Source organism: Nomascus leucogenys, chromosome 9, assembly GCF_006542625.1.
Source record: "Nomascus leucogenys isolate Asia chromosome 9, Asia_NLE_v1, whole genome shotgun sequence".
Taxonomy (NCBI): domain Eukaryota; kingdom Metazoa; phylum Chordata; class Mammalia; order Primates; family Hylobatidae; genus Nomascus; species Nomascus leucogenys.
The window spans coordinates 11,537,262-11,556,133 of record NC_044389.1 but is presented as its reverse complement, the minus strand read 5'-3'; the positions used below and the strand labels follow the sequence as shown (position 1 = coordinate 11,556,133).

At 36.3% G+C, this 18,872-nt stretch overlaps 1 protein-coding gene across 1 annotated transcript in view; it reads right to left on the bottom strand.

Annotated features, from left to right (window-relative positions):
* LNX2 (ligand of numb-protein X 2) overlaps window positions 1–18,872 on the bottom strand; it is a 75,645-nt gene that overhangs the window by 13,581 nt on the left and 43,192 nt on the right. Inside the window, exons 3-6 of the mRNA XM_003270209.3 lie at window positions 9,644–9,891; window positions 8,243–8,442; window positions 2,945–3,313; window positions 371–514 (exon numbers count right to left, since the gene is read on the bottom strand). Coding sequence (XP_003270257.1) covers window positions 371–514; window positions 2,945–3,313; window positions 8,243–8,442; window positions 9,644–9,891 — 961 coding nt within the window. The remainder of the gene's footprint in view (window positions 1–370; window positions 515–2,944; window positions 3,314–8,242; window positions 8,443–9,643; window positions 9,892–18,872) is intronic.

The following is an 18,872-nucleotide window of genomic DNA, read 5'->3' as shown; positions in this document are numbered from 1 at the left end:
TTATGTTTTTTCAATAACTAACTCTTATATTTAAATAAGCAACCCAAGATAAATTCCACTTTCAAGTAGGACTAAACAGATAGAAGATTTCATGCTTCTTGTTAATTGCCTGGCAAAGGAAACTTCCCCTCCAAGAAACTATCTCTAGATCTAAGAAACAAAGCAGTCACTTTCCAAGGTAGCAAAACATATACATTTCACATTCCAAACACCTATATTTTTCAACAGAATAACAACCCTCATTTGAATCTTGTTTTTAAAAAACTGCTTTATTGAGGTATGACTGACAAACAAAAAACCTTCATTTAAATCTTACCAGCTTGTAACAACGATCCTTTGACGGTGGCATAAAAAAAAAAAAAATCCTCACCTTATGTGAGCTTGGTCTGCTGTAATACGGTGGTGGTGTGTGGTGCTGGCTGCTGCTGCTATGATTTCCTGCTTCTCTAATGGTGTTACCAGGCTGGGGTTTCCCTGGTCTAGCAATTGTTAAATTTACTCTCTCTCCACTGGCCTGGAGAAAACGCAAATACATTACCACAAGTGACTAATGATGTTTGTCATTTTAAAGATTACACACAGTATAATTTTCAATGCACTTCTCAATCACTGTACCAGGGCGTCATCTGGACAGTGACTGCAAGCACCTGGTGGCAAGAGGAATGAGTTCATTTCATTAGCTAATATCTTAAAACTTCTGCAGTTGAAGAGCATACACACAAAAATCTCGGGCATGCCCCCTGCAACCCTACCTCCAAAATGACCAAGGCAAAGTGGTCACACTGCCTGGGCTCTTATCGCCCCATGATTGGTAACTTTTCTTGTAATACTTCTTTGCATCTTCAAGGTTGGCCTTGATATTGCCAGACAGAGCAAAGGAAATAAAACAAAAGGAAGAACTGCTTCGAAACTCAATTAAAGTCCATTGTGACTTTTGAAATAAATTTCCATGGTGGCTACTTCAGAAATAATAATGAAATTCTGCACAGCTTTGTTTCTGCTGCTATAGATCTGAGTCAAAAATAGGATATCAGCTTCAACATTCTTGAAAAGAATGACTACAGAAATCCTGCATAACAAGCCTTTATATGTATGTGTGTATATATATATATAGCATACGTGTGTGAATGTGACACACGTCTCAAGTGTTAAATTATTTTAGAGGTTCATGACTATCGTTTTAAATTTAGAGGCTTGTTAGCTATCATATTTTGAACATATGTTTACACTGGTTACATTTTTACAAGTTATTTAATGCTTCCTTTTAAAGTATAAGTCTAATTTATTTGATGCTGACTCTTGGTCATGACCACAATGCCGAATTTTACTGTAATTCCTATGGGAAAATATGATAGCATGCTTTAAAGAAATTGTGGTACAAAGTGGAGACCTCTCCTATGATTATAGTCAATAATGTTAAGAAATCACTTTATTTTCAATTCTTACATTAGAAAATAAGTGAGAAACAAGTTTAATGCCTTACTAAAATCATTTACTATTGGTCTCCTTTTAAGACATGGAGTATATGTTATCTTTTAAAATCCAAAAACAATAAGGCTTTTACTTATTTTCAAAAAGAAACAAATAGAGCAACTTTAGTTTTCCATTATTTGGAGAAAATTATAGCACAAAATATGTTGAAACTATTTATAACATCCAAATATAAAATATGATCATGGACAATTTAAAATACATTTTCTATCTGTGTATCTGTATTTTTCACATTTTGGTTAAAATGTAGTTAGAATCATCCAATTGAATGAACTAGATTAGATAATTTAAACATTGCCTGAAATACATATAGTCCATCTATTATTTTCTATCTTATTGATCTGGACTCTCACTTGACTCTTTTACTCAAACAAATGCTATAACTCTATTAGCTTTCTTCTTCCTCCTCCTCTTTTCTCCCCTCCCTCCCACCAATCTCCACTCTTACAAGATGAGCTGGGTTTTAGTGGTGCAGCTGCTGGCTAATACCCACAGATATAGGTCCTAACATTGCCTTTGATTTGAGGAAATTTTAAGGCATCCAATTTCTTTAAATCTCAAGTCTATGAAATTAGACCAATATCAGAATCTCCTCTCAACACAATAAAGAAGGTTGAGACTTGGATTTTCTTATAGTCTTAAATTTTCATTGTTATTTGATTCTGTGTTGTAAACACATTCTTCAATGACTATCGGCCTACCTTACTTCCTGATCCTCAATTACATAATTCTTGGTTTCCTTTACAGTGTTTTGTTTTGCTAACTTTAAGAAAAACATCTTTTTGTTGAACCCTTATCACTGGAGAAGTTGCTCGTATCATTAAACGCTATGGCATGTTGCAGAATGTATAGATCTCCTCTGGATGACTTTCCAACTTATCTGTCTTTATGCTTTTATGAAAAATATGTTCTTTCTCTAATAATGACTATCCTTACTTATGTCACAAAGATGCTATGAGGACAAATTTTATCATGTATTTTAAACACTGTGAATTCCTTAGAAACAACAACAAAGCACTATAGAGGTAAGAGTTATTCTTCGTCTATTTATATAGATCCTGACAGGGAGTTAAGAGACCAGGTAAGTCAGATCCTTGGTAATCACAGCTCTTTTGAGCCTCCCTTTCCTCGCTTCTAAAAGGTGGACGCTACCATCTGCTACATCTGGCTTAATAGTAGAACCCAGGACCCAAATGAGAAATGAATGTGAAACAGTAGAGCCTACACTCTGTAAATAACCATCCCCAAAATTCACAGGGATATAGTTTTTAGAAAAGACTATCTCCAATGAAGTTATACTAGTGTGGATTTTAAGGAATTCAGGTAGCCACACCTGATTTTCTAATGAAATATAAAATGTCCCCTGAATTCTGATGTTACTGGCCAATGAAAACAAATACTACTATATGATCATTTTGGCCAAGCCTTTGGAATGAAGGCCAAGAGGGTTTACCTGAATAATCTGGGCAGCAAGCTCCGGAGTTCCATGCTTCAGGTCGTGCCCATTGATGGCCAGCACTCGGTCATTGCTGCTTAGCCTGCCATCCTGGGCAGCCAACCCCCCTTCCAACAGGTCAAGAATAAAAACCCCTGGCTCATCTGTCCTTCGCACCAATTTAATGCCAAGCTGTTCACCAGAGTCCCGTTTATGAAGAGCCACTTGGAAAATCTCTTCTCGTGGAGAGTTACTATCAGAATGGCTGTGTGCTCGGTTGCCAAAGCGCCTCTCTCGAAGCACAGTAAGATGCAGTGTGTTGCAGGGCTGCGAAAGGACAGCTCTGGCATAGTTATGGGACACATTGCTGATATTGTAGTTGTTGACCTAGAAAAAAAGAATTGTGACCGAAGTGTGACAACTTTTTATTTTTCCAATTTGTAGGAATGTTTATGTAACATTTCCACAGGAAACTAAGTATTGTGAGAGTGCTAAGTATGGTGAGAATGCTATACAATCATTATTTACAAAGAAAACCACATTAAAGACATTTAAAAACACAGTTTCTAATATTAACTTACAATGACTAGCATCAAGGAGAGAATAGTAGCTAGGATCACGGGCTTTAATGACGGTCTTAAATTAGAGTCCTAGGTACTACCATTTACTAACTGATAACCTTAGGCAAATTATAGAACTTGTCTGAATGAGTCTCCTCATCTGTAAAATGTGTTCACTTCATGAGATCAGTATGAGAATGAACAGATTAACATGTGGCAAGTGCTAATGAAATAAATACTAATTCTAGTGGAACAGAAATTTAAGTTTTACTAGATTACAAATTTGCTTTTTCCAAATTAAATACACTTAAGCTAGAGAAAATAAATTGTTATTTTAAGGAAAGGAGCACATTTCAGGTATACAACCTTATTTTAGATAAGTGACTTTTACTTGAAAGAAAACCAGGTTAATTGTAATTTCACTCTAATTCTTCAGCACAGAAATATTAGGTTGGTGCAAAAGTAATTACAGTTTTTACCATTAAAAGTAAAATATAATGTGTATGTAATGCATTATTCAATACTCATATAACATTTATGTATTCACCGTTATAATCTTGAAAAAAGTATAGTGACTGATCCTTGGATATGTAACAGCAGTTAGAAAATAACACCTAACTTCAATTATTTCTTTAGTTACAAGAGATGAGCATTGATTCTTAGCATTTATCACAATTAGAGTTCTTCTCTGAATCGGTCTGAAATGAAACCAACATCCTCTGACCACCTGTTATATGACAGGCTCTGAGTTAGGTGTTTATGATCACCTAAAATTCTTGCATCTTTTTCACACAAATCCACATTAGGCAAGACTTCACTCTTCCTATTTACTTAGGATTGATAGTTGTAAATACTATTTTGAATTTTGTTGATTTTGACCTATTAACACCTTTCAGAATTCAGTCACCAAATACACAGATGTCACACACAAACTTGCTTTCTCCCAAGTCTGCAACATCTATGAATTTGGTAGTCATCCAAGTCCTTGGTAAAAGTATTGAATAATACAGGGGCAAGAATGGAACTTCTAAAGTTCTATTATATTTAGAAAGCAGCTTCTAAAAATCCAGGCAGATATAGATTCATTAGTCAAACCACCATTTCCAACTATTTAGCTACAAAGCTACCTACCTGTAGGTTCACATTTTTCTATCTTATATTCAGACATATCACACATATCACAAATGACTTTACAAAATGTCTGGCTAAAATCCAGCCATGTGTAAACATGCAGCCTCATAACATCTTTGTGAAGCAGGCTGGGGATTATTCTACAACTGGAAAAAGATTTTTCCTCCAGGAATGCATGGTTGCCGGTGAAATTCAGAGAAAGCAGAAACCAAATAAAATACTGTTTCTAGATTTTGGAAAAATAACATCAGCATAGCAAACTATCTCATTTTTGAGTTAAATGTGTTTTTTTATCAATATAATCAACAGCAGTAATTATTTTCCTTCAGAACTGAAAATGCCTACATTATTGATGACTTCATTAAACTGAAAATACTTATTCTTAATAATGTTCTAAGTTATATTACTTTTATTAATAATAATGATATTGAGGTAATTTATAATAGCAGTATTTTTTTTTCTTCAAAACTGCTCAAAGAGGCTGCATATGAAACTCTAAGAGTAGCAAAAAGCTCTGAAAGCATATGGTTCTCCTTTTCAAAGAGGCTATTTAATAACATTTGTATATGTAAATAAATATATATAAATGTGGGAAAACCACTAAAGCCACACACTGCTTATGTATATGGCTGCAAAAATGAAAATGCAAGCTAGCTCTCTGGTCTGCAAATGAACCATCTTACTGCCTCTTCAAGATTTTCAAATTGGCTCACTGTGTTATATTTATTTAGCTTATATAAAGTTGGAGGTAACCAGATAGTAAAAAATACCAATAGGCCTCTTTCCAAGTGTTTACTCTTGAATAAACATAAATAGTCCATATGTGGGAAAATGGGGTGGCTTTACTTATTGGCTCCAACACACCAGTTAAAAGCCAACCAGAAGTCAGGGCCTATAATAGGAGAGACCCTTTGTGAATTCATTAATCAGATTATGTGCTCAGACTTTTCTTATCAATTTGAATCATTAAACTAGATGTAAGATTGCCATTATTGGAGTTATTAGTATACAGGTTTCCATAAACAGTAATAATGCAGTGGAATTTCTATAATGTAGACTTTATAACTGAATTAATTCCCAAAAATATGGTTGATAATTTCAGATAATTACAATCTTTTGAGGTCTAAAGATTCAGTTGTGTTAATGAACCATTCTCTAAAACAGAAACGAGCCCACTGATGAAATGTATTAGTAAAAAAAACTTAAACGAATCTCAGTTATATTCAAAGAAATATAAATAAAAACATTTGTTTTTATTTTTAAAATTAAGAAAGAGAATGAAAAATGTGTAAACATGGTAACAATACTAGGCTAGTAGCAAAACACAAAAATAAGTGTACACTTACATTTCAGCTAAAAAGCCCAGAAGTAGGAGAGTCAAAGAACACTCAGTGGGCTGCAGAAAAGGACTATCTGCCCTTCCTCATCCTGACCACCAAAGTGTCAAGATGTCTGGGAGGATGAATCTGGGAAATGACCTATAAGAGTCCCTCTATGCAAAATCAAGTCAGGAGCTGGGATGTAAATAATACAAGGGGTCCTACAAGTTGTGCCAGCCTGTGCAGCTAGAGTACTAATATCATAAAATGCAGATGGGATAACTAAATAGCTAGCTATGACAGGATCAGAAATCTGATTTTATATGAGCTGGATTAGTTATGTTCCTTTATTCCTCTATTACGTCTAAGTATTTGGCAAAAAAACAAAACACTGTTTGAAAGTTCAGTCTGTCTCAGCCATGCTGGGGTAATGAAGGAAGGGTTTTGGGCTTGGTGTTATTTTCTGGAATAATACACCATGGAAAGCAGCATACAAGCGGGAGTGGAAATCAAACCCAAGAATCCCTAGTAGGGTCAATCCTGGCTGCCTTTGTAGCCTCCCACAGCCCCAAGTCTAGAGATTTCTTTTCAAGAACTAAAAATCCTAACCAAGTTTTTCTTTTAATAAAAGAGATGGCTATTCCAGACAGCATCTTATATTCAAATTCACTCTTTTGTTGACTCAGCAAGTATTTTCTGAGCACTTACTAGAAGCTATGAGAAATCTGTATCATAATCTGTACCATTAGGGTGGTTGCAATTACCTTAGATCATGCCTACATACGTAAAATGTTTAAACAATTCACTGTAACTGATCACGTGCCAAGTGATGAAGAGAAAAGTGATGAATGCCAACAATAACTAATGTAGGAGGAATCAGTATGGGGGAGAATGGCTGAACAAAAGCTTTAAGGATGAAGGTGAACAAACTGGCTCATTAGATGAGGACAGGCTGCAATGTGGGAATAAGGTGTTTGCAGGGAAGGAAGAAAACTGCTATGTTTGGCTTTTCTACTAGATTGTATATTCCATGAGGACAGGTCAGTATTTTGCTCTGAAATGTACCACCAGCAACTAGTATAGTGCCTAGAACGTTGTGAGAAATGAATGAGCTGGTGTGCCTGAAATGAAGAGTTGAGATTAACAAGACAGGTTGTAGAAGAGACCATGGAGGACCCTATTAGATTAATCAGTCTGGACTTGACCTCCTAGTTAAATCTTTGCAAGGTAAGCAGGGTTACTGATGTATTAACCTGGCAGTGATTGTTTCAGATTTAAGGGAGGAGAGTTGGGAGGCAGAAGTATACAATGGGGTATTCTACTAAATTAGATATGAAGAAGAGAAGTCCTAGACTCAAGAAGTGGCAGGAAAATGGAAGCAGGGTGTAGCTATCAACAGGTCACAGTGAAGGACCGAACCACAAATCCAAGGAGAGAGAGTAGTCCCTGTGCTTGGGTTGACAGGAGACATTTTTTCTTGTTCATGAATATTTCTTCTCTCTCCTAGAAGTTATCCATTTTTAAGCTTCAATTATTATCACCTTTGTATGATGAAAATGGTCCAGGCCAGTATTAACATCAACTCCGGTATTGTAGAACTCTTACCACCCTCCTCCCCTCATCTCAACTTGCCCTCTAATAAAATATCTTGTCCCATGCTAGTTATTTTTGGAGAATACCTGTTTCTTCTTAAAGATCATCTTCTGAAAGGGAAAACAGTAAGGGGAGTGAAGGGGATTATTGAAAATGCAGAGTTAGAGTGTTTGCTGAGGATGGTGCATTAGGGAGTTGATAGGAGATGACTGTAAGATTTCTGAACTCTATCTTATAATATGTGGTATAAATTATGAGTGCTGCATGGTTCCTTCTTTTCTAGATTTTAGTAGTCTGTAAAGAAAAAGATAAATCCAACAATGAAGGTAATGAATGGGAAAACTGGGTATAAAATAATACCAATGAGATGATAATTTCAACATGGATGAAGGTGACCCTTGAACAGCCATTCAAGAAGTACAAGCAGGAAGAGGCTAGTCAGCCCAAGGAAGAGTCTAGCTAGCTCAGTGAGCCTGAGATCATGTGCCAAGCCACACAGCATGCAGCATTGAAAATTAAGATAGGAAGAAAAAATACTCTGTGTATATGGGGAAAATAACACAAATTACAGATAAATTCTGATGTTTTGCATACAGAAACAGTAAAACTAATCTATATATAATTTAGGTTCCATAACAGCACAATTTTCTAAGGTTTAAGTATTAAGAATGGAACAAAAAGGCACAAGTTAACAGAATAATTAAAACTGATACCTGAAGAATCTGGTCTCCAGCAAGAAGTCTCCCGTCTCTGGCAATGACCCCATCCCGATAAACCTCCTGGATGACAATGTTAATCAATGGTGTTTCATTGCCACCCACAATGCTGATTCCTAACTGAATGTAAGGATTGGATCGATGAATTTCAATCGTGGTGATTTCTCCTTCTGGTAAACTAAGCGGCTGTTGTGTGGCTGCCAAGTTAAAAATGAGACAGACAAAAACAGATGTTAAAAAAAAAAACCCAACAATTTATATTCTGATTATCTTCAGGTAAGTATGTCACATTAATACATGATTAACAGCTAAGCAGTATCACTGGATAAGAAACAAAATGACAAAATATCTGTTGTTAAGATTATCCAAAAATTTTCTCTGCTAAAAGTGATCAGCAAATAATAAATAGCTACTATGTATCACATCACTAGGGACGACACAGTGATCTGACTAAGAAATATGACAAGAAAGTCATTCTATCCTCATTGATGAGAGAAAATTTGGACCATGAAACAACTATACATAATGCGAGGCAGTACAAAGGAAACTCTAGCTCTGTGGCATAGAAACAGCACAGGTGTTGAGAGAGTAGCCACATCAAGCTCGTGAGAAGCGGTGGGTCTTGAATGGAGACGTAGGAAATGAAGAAGGCACATAGTTGTGGCAAAGAAAATTCAAATTTGTCGTAGAGCTTGGAAAAAGAAAATCATTTTTAAAAGGAAATATCAAGGGCCCACTACCATGACATGCCCAAGATCCATGACTACAGGCCTTCTGTTAATTTCCTAGTGGGTTATAGAGCAGTGGCTGGTACCAGAGGTGTATAATGGTGAGATGCATGGTCTTGGAGTCAAATACAAACCCAGTCATTTACTGGTTGTATAAACTTGACCAATTAATCTCTCAAGCCTCAGTTTTCTTGTTAAAAAAACAAAAAAAACAAAAAAAAACCCCAAACTTAAAATGTTACAAGCATCTAAATAGCTAATACATATAAAATGTTTAGCACAGTGCCTGACACAGAATAGCATTTGTGTTGTTCTTGATGTTGACTTCTTATGACAAGAAGCAAACAAGTTTCTGAACACAGACACACAGACAGTAATGACCATGTGAATGACTAATGAGTTCACAGACTGCAACAGAAAAGGGATGGGTTAGGACCATCTCCCTCGGGGGTAAGATTTGTGATTTGTTTCTAAAATGCAAACTGTTAGAATTGTACAATGAAAAGGGTGAATGATGTATATAAATTACATCTCAATAAAGTTTTTCCTTTTTTTATTTGTTTTTTTATTTTTTAAATTTTTCTTTAAAGAAGAAAAAAGTACATGTTGGGGAAGTAGTGGGAAGAAAGGAAACAGAGATGAAATACACAAGGAGTTGCAGCACACATACTGTCAGCTCCGGCGCTCTCCTCAAAGGCAGGGTTGTCAAGGCCAGGCTCCTCACTCCATGTGGGAAGAGACGCTGATGTCAAGTGCCGCTCCACAGGCACTGTGCCTGTCCCCAAACAGTCTGTTTCTGGAGATAAGGTACCCGCAGGATCTAGTACAGTGGGCCCATTTTCATTCTCAATCTCTGCCTGAGTTCTACTAGTTTTCCTTCTCTCCAGGGCAACTCTCCGATGAGAAGCTCCAGGACATCTAGAAAAAGAATATCAGATGGTTTCCAGATGATTTTGAAAACAAACAAATAAAATAGGGAGGGGGACTAATAGCTTCTACACAAACAGAACCAGAAGCTAGAAGTACCTATAGGCAGTACATAGTTCTGATCCTAATCTCCACTCACACTAAGTTGTTACTGCTCCATAGAGCGGATAAGCAAGAACAGAAGGTATTAGCATGAATAATGGTTTGGTATGTATCCAAAGAATACGTCAGTAAAAAATTGTATGCAGGTATATACTTGTCACCAGAAAACACCCTCATAGTCACCTCTGTACTGCAAGAATTATTCTGAAATTCTGATTACATAACCCATTTACAGGTTAAATGGCTTAACCACAGCAGTGAAATCAGCAGTCTTCTCCCACAAGTGGTTGCGTCCTGACTTAGACCTTGATTGTGCCACCATGCTTCAACACTCTTCACAGATACACGACACGCTCATTAATTAGTGGGTAGTGAGACATCTGAAGCTTTACAACTTACAGGAAGGCAAAGGAAAGACCCATATAATTTATTTTATGATAGACATGGAAAGAAAAATATGCCTCCTAGTTTGTGAAATTAGAATTTCAACAGAATTATTGATACGCTATATAAACTGAAGAATATATTCCAAGTACTTGGAAACTTATGGAAACTTACATAAACACCCAGAAATCATGACCGTTAACCTGTTTGTTTTTACTTATTTAAGCAAACAAAAGGAGCAGATGGATGCTTGTTTTTAAACTTATAATCAAGGAAACATTTAAATAAAGGCTCTATATAACAAATATTAAAAATGATGTCAAGGGGCCAGCGCCTTTCCATTGGACACCTTGATTGGACAGTGACTAGTAACACCTAGTTTGAAGGATGGGAGGAGGAAAAGATTAGTGAAGGAAAGTTGGACACATATACCTGAGACCTACCACGGCTCTACGGATGCCACCTGCTTTGGCTGTAATTAGCTACAGTAACGCTTGGTAGGATGGGTGATCACAGACCTTATTATGCCTAGGGTTGCAGACTTCACTCAACAATATTTTTAAAAATCCAAAATTTCTAACACAACACAGAATTAAATACAATTAAAACTAAAAGCTATCACTTAACTATAAAAGTAATAAATTTTCCCTCCTGAACTAAAGATTTCTTTTAAATCCTGGATTTCAAGTTATTGAAAGGGATTCACTATGAAATGTCTTTATTCACCTTTCTCTCATTTCTTGTTTGCTCTACACCTTGTTAAGAAGGGGGACAAATGGTTTTCTCATCTGTATTGTTGTACAGCACTCCAGGGAATGCTCTTGCAAGGGCCTGGCAAGTATTTTTGAAAATTAGATCATGAAAAAAATTACTTTTGTCAAGTAAGCAGGTTTAATTCGAAATATATTTTTAAAATATTTTATTCAAAAAAAAGTTGAGGCTAAAAGTAGACCATAAAAATAATATGACTGAAAAGACAGGTAAAGATTTAATTTACAAAATCACATCATACACAAATGTCTACACAAGAATAGCTAGTCTTCAATGGAAAAAATGAACCAGGAACTGGAACTGAAGAAATACAGACAGATTACGTACATCTGGGAATCAGTCTAGCTAACTCTACACTTTCACAAACGAAATATATAAGGCCTATCTTATAGTTATTAAACACACAAAAATAACTTTTAAAAGGAAAAGCTAAAGTTGTTAGAGAGGTAAAGTAACAGGTATACTTACATTCCCAGTGAGACAGCAAACTGCTAACAGGAACTAAAGAAAAATATTAAAAATGACATCATGTAAAAATACAGAAAAATTATTTCACTCAGCATTAGAAGAGGAAGGCTATAGATCGAACCTTTGGGAAAACCCACATTTAAATGAGATGGACCAGCTGAGTAGATGAGATTGAACAACTAGACAGAAGGAGATTATGAGACAAAGAGTGCAAACTTAACTAGGGAGACAAGCAGTCGACAACAACAAAAAGTGACCAATAGTGCAAATGGCCACAGAAAGGGCAAATAAAATAAAGACCAAAGAGTGTTGGTAGACTTGGCAATTAGAAGGTAACCTCAGAAAGAACACTTTCACTGATGAGGGCAAAAGCCCAGATTATACTACAAACATTTCTTTTAACATAATATATGTATTCTAGAAAAACTGCAACAGGGCTTAAAGGAAAAAAAAGAATTGGGGTAGACACTCAAAACCTGTGTATCGGGGAATGGGAAATGGCTTCTAATGGGTATTGGGTTTCTTTTAGGTATGCTGAAAATGTTCTAAAAATTGGATTGTGATGATGGTCACGTAATTCTGTGAATACACTAAATAGCACTGAATTGCACACATTAAATAAAGTTAATTTATTTAAAGTGGGCAATTTATAATGAATTTATAAAATAGGTGAATTTGATGATATGTGAATCTCAATAAAACTATATTTAAAAAAAACTATTAGGGAATGAGTAGATCAGAGCAGACTCGGGCAGAAAAAAGCTCATGACTACAGACAGCTCAGAGCCATCATCCCTCAAGCCGAAAATACTTGGAACTGAAAGAGAAAGGAAAAACTCAACATTTGTGGAGTGCCTAATTTGTGCCAATCACTCATGTAACAACCTTTATATACATTATTTCATTAAATCCTCACAATTACTCTGTTATCCCCATTTAAAAATATGGGAAACTTGAGACTTAACCAACTAAGCCAACATCACACAGCTATTAAATTGCAGAGCCATAATCCAAACAAACTCAGATCTGATTTCAAAGGCTTCTAGCTTCTGTTCTTTCCAGTGTATCATGCTAAATTCATTCCTATGGCATTCTTTTTCTAGGCCTTGGGAAAATATAAATTGAATTTCTTCTAAAAACTTGTACCTAGAAACACAATCACAGAACACTGGGGCTAGAACGGTATTAGTGATCATTAAAAAACAGAAATCACAAAAACAAAAACCTATCCATCTTTGGAAATGGAACATTTAAGAACACAAACTGAAATTGCACTGGGGGAGGTGACTTGGTTTATTCAGGCAGGTGACTCAGTATAGCAGGAGACTAGTACGGAGGATATCAAAATTAAATAAAAACAATAGAATAGAAGAGCATGCGACATCTAATTAGATTGAGGTAGGCACATGCTAGACCATACAGTGGAGCTCTGAGATGGTGGGCTGCTGAGGCAGTGCAATCTGCCATGGGCTGAGGGCTGCACCTCCCGAGGGAGGGATCTGTACATGTAGGTGTGTTTTTTAATTTTCTTAAAATAAAACCAAAATGCTCTTGCAGCAGCCAAGACCCAAATAGGGATTTTTCCTTTCCTGCTGAAGGTTGTTCTTCTATTCCCACTATTCTGGCTCTCCTCATAAGGGAAAAGTTATATATGGACTAATTTGATTTATGCTACAGTGACATCATTCCCTGATAATAACTGCATATGAGCTAGTTCACACTAGGAAACACACGGTATAACAACACACTATATTATTGTCAGTCATATTAGTATTAATTGTGGGGGTGGTGGTAGTGCAGTAGAAACAAAATAAAACAATGCATACTAACCACTGCACAATGCCAGGTATTTAATGACACTGAAAGAATGTGAACACCTTAGAATCAAGAAAAATGATAAAAATAGCTAGGGAATAAACAAAAATTAATTCAAGTCATGTCAGTGAAAATGGTGAATTAAGAATATCTGAAAAGTCTCTCCTCCATAAAAGCAGTAAGAACACTGGAAGAAATTGTCAGAACCAGCCATTTCTGAAGTGTGGAAATTAGCCAAAGAATTATAGCAGTTGGGAGAACATTTGTTCAAGAAAAATGGCTGACTCTCAGTAAGAAGAGAGAGCTCTGTGGCATTTGAGTTTACCCTATTCCCATCCTCACCTCCCCAGAATATTGGAAAAGCAACAGCCCACATCACAGTGGAAATCAGGAGGCTGGCAGACACTGGAAGAGCAGACTAGAGAACCTTCAAAGCCCCATTCCCAGAGATCTACTATTAACTGACCTGTCTATGGTTCCCCTCTTGTGTGATTGTCTTCTTTCTTCTCTTTTTTTTCCCCTATACTTGTTTCCTGCATGACTGTGTGCCTGTCTTTACTTGGCTTGGCTCAGAGCTCACCCAGGGCAAACTTCCTTTTCATTGGGGGGCATTTGTTAAGCATCGGTTAAAAAAAAAAAAAAATCAGAGGTCATTGCTGAAGATTGTGGCTGCCTGAAGACAAATAAAAGGCTAATCAGAATGTTTACAAGGAAGAGCCAGGGAATGACACGTCCAGAGGTTCAGCTATGTTCAGGGCTGTGTGTGTAGGCTAAGGTGGAGCTGTCAGTGGCGTGAGTGTTGAGGGTGTGGCATGCCCCACCATGCACACAGAACCCCTATGGAGGATGGGGAGATTTTTTTAATCTCAGGCATTTAAAGAATTCTCTGTCCAATCATTAGCTGTCCAGTACACAAAATGAGCAGAGATTTTACAGAATTAGTTCATAAGAGTCACGTAGCAAACAAACAACAAACAACAATAACAAGTCCTCAGGAAGGAGAAGAATCTAGTTTTCTGATTAGCCACGTTATATTATTTAAAATGTCCACTGTTCAATACAAAATTAAGAAACATGCAAAGAAACAAGTACAGCCCATTCACAGGAAAAAAAAAAAAAAAAAAGGGCAGCCAATAGAAACTGTCCCTAAGGAAGCCCAGGCATTAGCTTTATCAGACAATAACTTACATCAGCTATTTTAGATATGTTCAAAGAAGTAAAGGAAACCTATCTAAAGAACTAAAGAAAAATATGAGAATGATGTCTTATCAAAAACAAAATATCAGTAAAGAAACATTAAGTCATAATAAAGAACCAAATAGAAATTCTGGGGTTAAAAAGTTTAATGAAAAAGAATGCATGGCTGGGTGCTTTAATCTCAGCACTTTGGGAGGCCAAGGCGGGTGGATCACTTGCGGACAGGAGTTCAAGACCAGCCTGACCGATATGGTGAAACCCCATCTCTACTAAAAATACAAAATTAGCCAGGTGTGGTGGCACACGCCTGTAATCTCAGCTACTTGGGAGGCTGAGGTAGGATAATTGCTTGAACATGGGAGGCAGAAGTGGCAGTGAGCTGAGATTGCGCCATGGCACTCTAGCCTGGGCAACAAGAGCAAAACTCTGTCTCCAAAAAAAACAAAACAAAACAAAAAAGAATTCACTAAAAGTTCAACAGCAGAATTGAATCAGAAGAAAGAACTGGCAAACTTGCAGATAGGTTAATTGAGATTATTCAGTCTGAGGAACAGGAAAGAAACAAACAAAAAAGAACAGAGCCTCATGGTCTTGTGGGACACCACTAAGAGAATAAACATATACATAATGAGAGTTCCAAAAGGAGAGAGAGCAAAAGGAGCAGAAAGAATATTTGAAGAAATAATGGCCAAAATCTTCCCAAATTTGATGAAAAATATTTATCTACACATCCAAGAAGCTTAATAAACTCCAAGTAGGAAAACTAGAAGATATACACACTTAGACACCTCGTAATAAAACTGTTGAAAGCCAAAGATAAGGAATCTTGAAAACAGTAAGAGAAGAACAGCTCATCACAAGGAAAGGATCCTCAATAGTATCTGCTGATATCTCTTCAGAAACCATGGAGACTAGAAGGCAGTGGGATGACATACTCAAAGTTCTGAGGGAAGGGGAGACAGAGAAGGGGAGAAAACTCTCAACCAAGAAGTCTATATCCAGCCTACTTCAAAAATAAAAGAGAAATTGAGACATTCCTAGGTAAAAACAAAATGTTTGTTGGTAGCATGCTTAACCTGCAAGAAACACTAGAAGAAGTCCATCAGGCTGATGCAAAAGGACACTAAACAGTAACTCAAGTTCATGTGAAAAATGAAGAGCATCAGTACAGTACTGAATTATTTTATTTGATTTGTAATTCTTTTACTCCTATCTGATTTAAAAGAAAAACATATAAAGCAGTAATTCTGTGTTGATGGGCATATAATGTGTAAAGATATAACTTGTACAACAGTAATAGCACACAGGAGGGGAGAGAGAACGAAAGTTTTTGTATACTACTTGTGATGGTTAATTTTATGTGTCAACTGAGTGGGCCACGGGGTATCCAGATTAAACATTGTTTCTGGGTGTGTCTGTGAGGCTGTTTCTACATGAGAATAGCATGTGAATCAGTGGACTCGGTAAAGTATAAAGTAGATTGCCCTCCCCAATGTGGTTGCATCATTCAATCCTTTGAGTGCCTGAAGAAAACAGAAGGTGGAGGAAGGATAAATTCATTCCTTATTTTCCTGCCTTACTGCTTGAGTTGTGACATCTCATCTCCTGCCCTCAGACTGGGATCACTGGCTCTCCTAGTTCCCAGACCTTCTGACTGAGAAGGTCTGAATTATGCTACTGACCTCCCTGGGTTGCCAGCTTGCAGACAGCAGAATGTGTAATTTTTCAGACTCCTTAATCACGTCAGCCAATTCCTCATATATTGGCTCTATTTCCTTAGAGATCCCTGACTAATTCATTAGTGAAAATGAAGCTGGTATTCATTTAAACTAGACTGTCATAAACTAGGATATTAATTGTAAGCCCCAGGGTAACCACTAAGAAAATAATTTTAATTAAAAGAAATGACAGGGGAATTAAAATAGTATATTAAAAATGTTTAACACAAATGGAAGAAATGGAGGAAAAAAGAAATAAGACATATAGAAACAAACAGCAAAATGGCAAATGTAAAGCCTACCTTTATCAGTAATTACATTAAATTACATGAATTAAACATCCCAATAAAAAGTCAGTGACTGGCAGAATGGGCTATAAGAAACATAATCCAACTGTCTACAACCGACACACTTCAGATTCAAAAACATAAATAAACCAAAAGACAGAAAAACATAACAAGATACGACAATTATAAACAGAAATGTACCAAATGGCCCCAAAATACATAAGTAAAAAATGACAAAGAGAGAAATAGACAAATCAACAATAAAGTTTTGATACTCGACTTTCAATACTAGTAGAACAACTAGACATGGAACCAGAAAATAGACCCTTTAACACTACAAACCAATTAGACCCAATAGACATATGGAGCACTCCATCCATTAACAGCAGAATGCACATTATTCCCAAGTACACACAGGACATTTTCCAAGACAGGCCATGTGCTAGGCCATTTTAAAAAAGGCCTCAAGGCTGGGCATGGTGGCTCACGCCTGTAATCCTAGCTCTTTGGGAGGCCTAGGTGGAGGATCACCTGAGCTCAGGAGTTTGAGACAAGCCTGGTGCAATACGGCAAGATCCCATCTCTACTAAAAATTAAAAAAAAAAAAAAATTAGGCATGGTGGAGTGCGCCTGTAGTCCCAGCTACTCAGGAGGCTGAGGCACAAGAGTCACTTGAACCCAGCTGGTGGAGGTTGCAGTGAGCCAAGATTGCACTGCTTCACTCTAGCCTGGGTGACAGAGCGAGATGCTGTCTCAAAAAAAAAAAAAAAAAAAAGGGCTCAATAAAATTTAAAGGATTGAACAATACACATTATGATTTCCCATTGCAACTAATTCAAAATGGATCAAAAACTGAATTATAAAAGACAAAACTAGAAAACTCTTAGAAGAAAACATACATGTAAATTTTTGTGACCTTGAATTGAGCAATGTTTTCTTAGATATGACACCAAAAGCATATGCAAACAACAATGAACTTCATAAAAATTAGTTATTTGCTCTTTAAAAGATGTAGGAAAGTGAAAAGACAACTGACAGAATGGGAGAAAATACATGCAAATCATATATCTGATAAGGGTCTAGTATCCAGAGAACATAGAAAATTCTTACAACTGAGCAAAAAGACAAATAATCCAATATAAAAATGAACTAATGATGTTGAGCATGTCATGTGCTTACTGGCCATTTAAGTATCTTTGGAGAAATATCTATTCAAATCCTTTGCCCATTTAAAATTGGATTTATATTTTCATTTCTAAGAGTTCTTTATATATTCTGGATACTAGACCCTTGCCATATACATGATTTGCAAATACATACATCTGCTTTTTCACACTATACATGAAAAAACAACACTAATAAGAATGTGCTAAACACAAACTTCTCTCCAAGTTAAAGTGTGAATTTAAAAGTGCAATCATGCCTCAGCCTACCCTGATCCCTTTTTTTTCTATTTAGTTTTTCCTGGACCATCATCTAAAGCAGGGTTGTCCAATCTTTTGGCTTCCCTGGACCACACGGGAAGAAGAAGAATTGTCTTGGTCCACACATAAAATACACTAATACTAATGACAGCTGATAAGCTTAAAAAAAAAAAAAAATCCCAACAGCCTTCCTGCGTGCGCTGCATGTGGCACAGGTTGAAATAAACTTGAACTTAAGGTTTCATAACCACCTCATGAACAAGAAAAGGTCTCAGCAAGGAAAGAGGCTTCTTTAAAGGTTTTCTATTGTAAACTTTTTATAATGGCATTAAACTGTAATTTTTAAGAGGAAAAGTAATTCTGAACCTTGCCATAAACTAGGGCACAAACACACAATTTAAAAACAACAACAACAACTAGCACTTACAATTACCAAAGGCTTAAATGTTAAATCGTTAAGGGTGGGTTGGAGATGAGTGGTAGAGGGTAGGAGGAATGCTATATAGCTGATGTTGCTTGGCAGAATTTCAAAGAAACAATTAAAATGTTACATATTTAGTACAACATGTAGAATATTTTTCAAAGGCTTTATTTCTCTGTTCAAAGATAGAGACTGTCCATGTCTCTTAAAACTCTTCATTTCACTAATATGTAATGAGTTAAAAATAGTAATTTTATTTAAAAATGTTCATCTTTCATAAATATTTTATCCGTAGGAGAAAAACGTTTGCTCTTCTCAAATCAAAACACATTTGTTAAGAGCAGAATTTCATTCAAATAGGAAGGTGATCTTAAATGTGAAATTA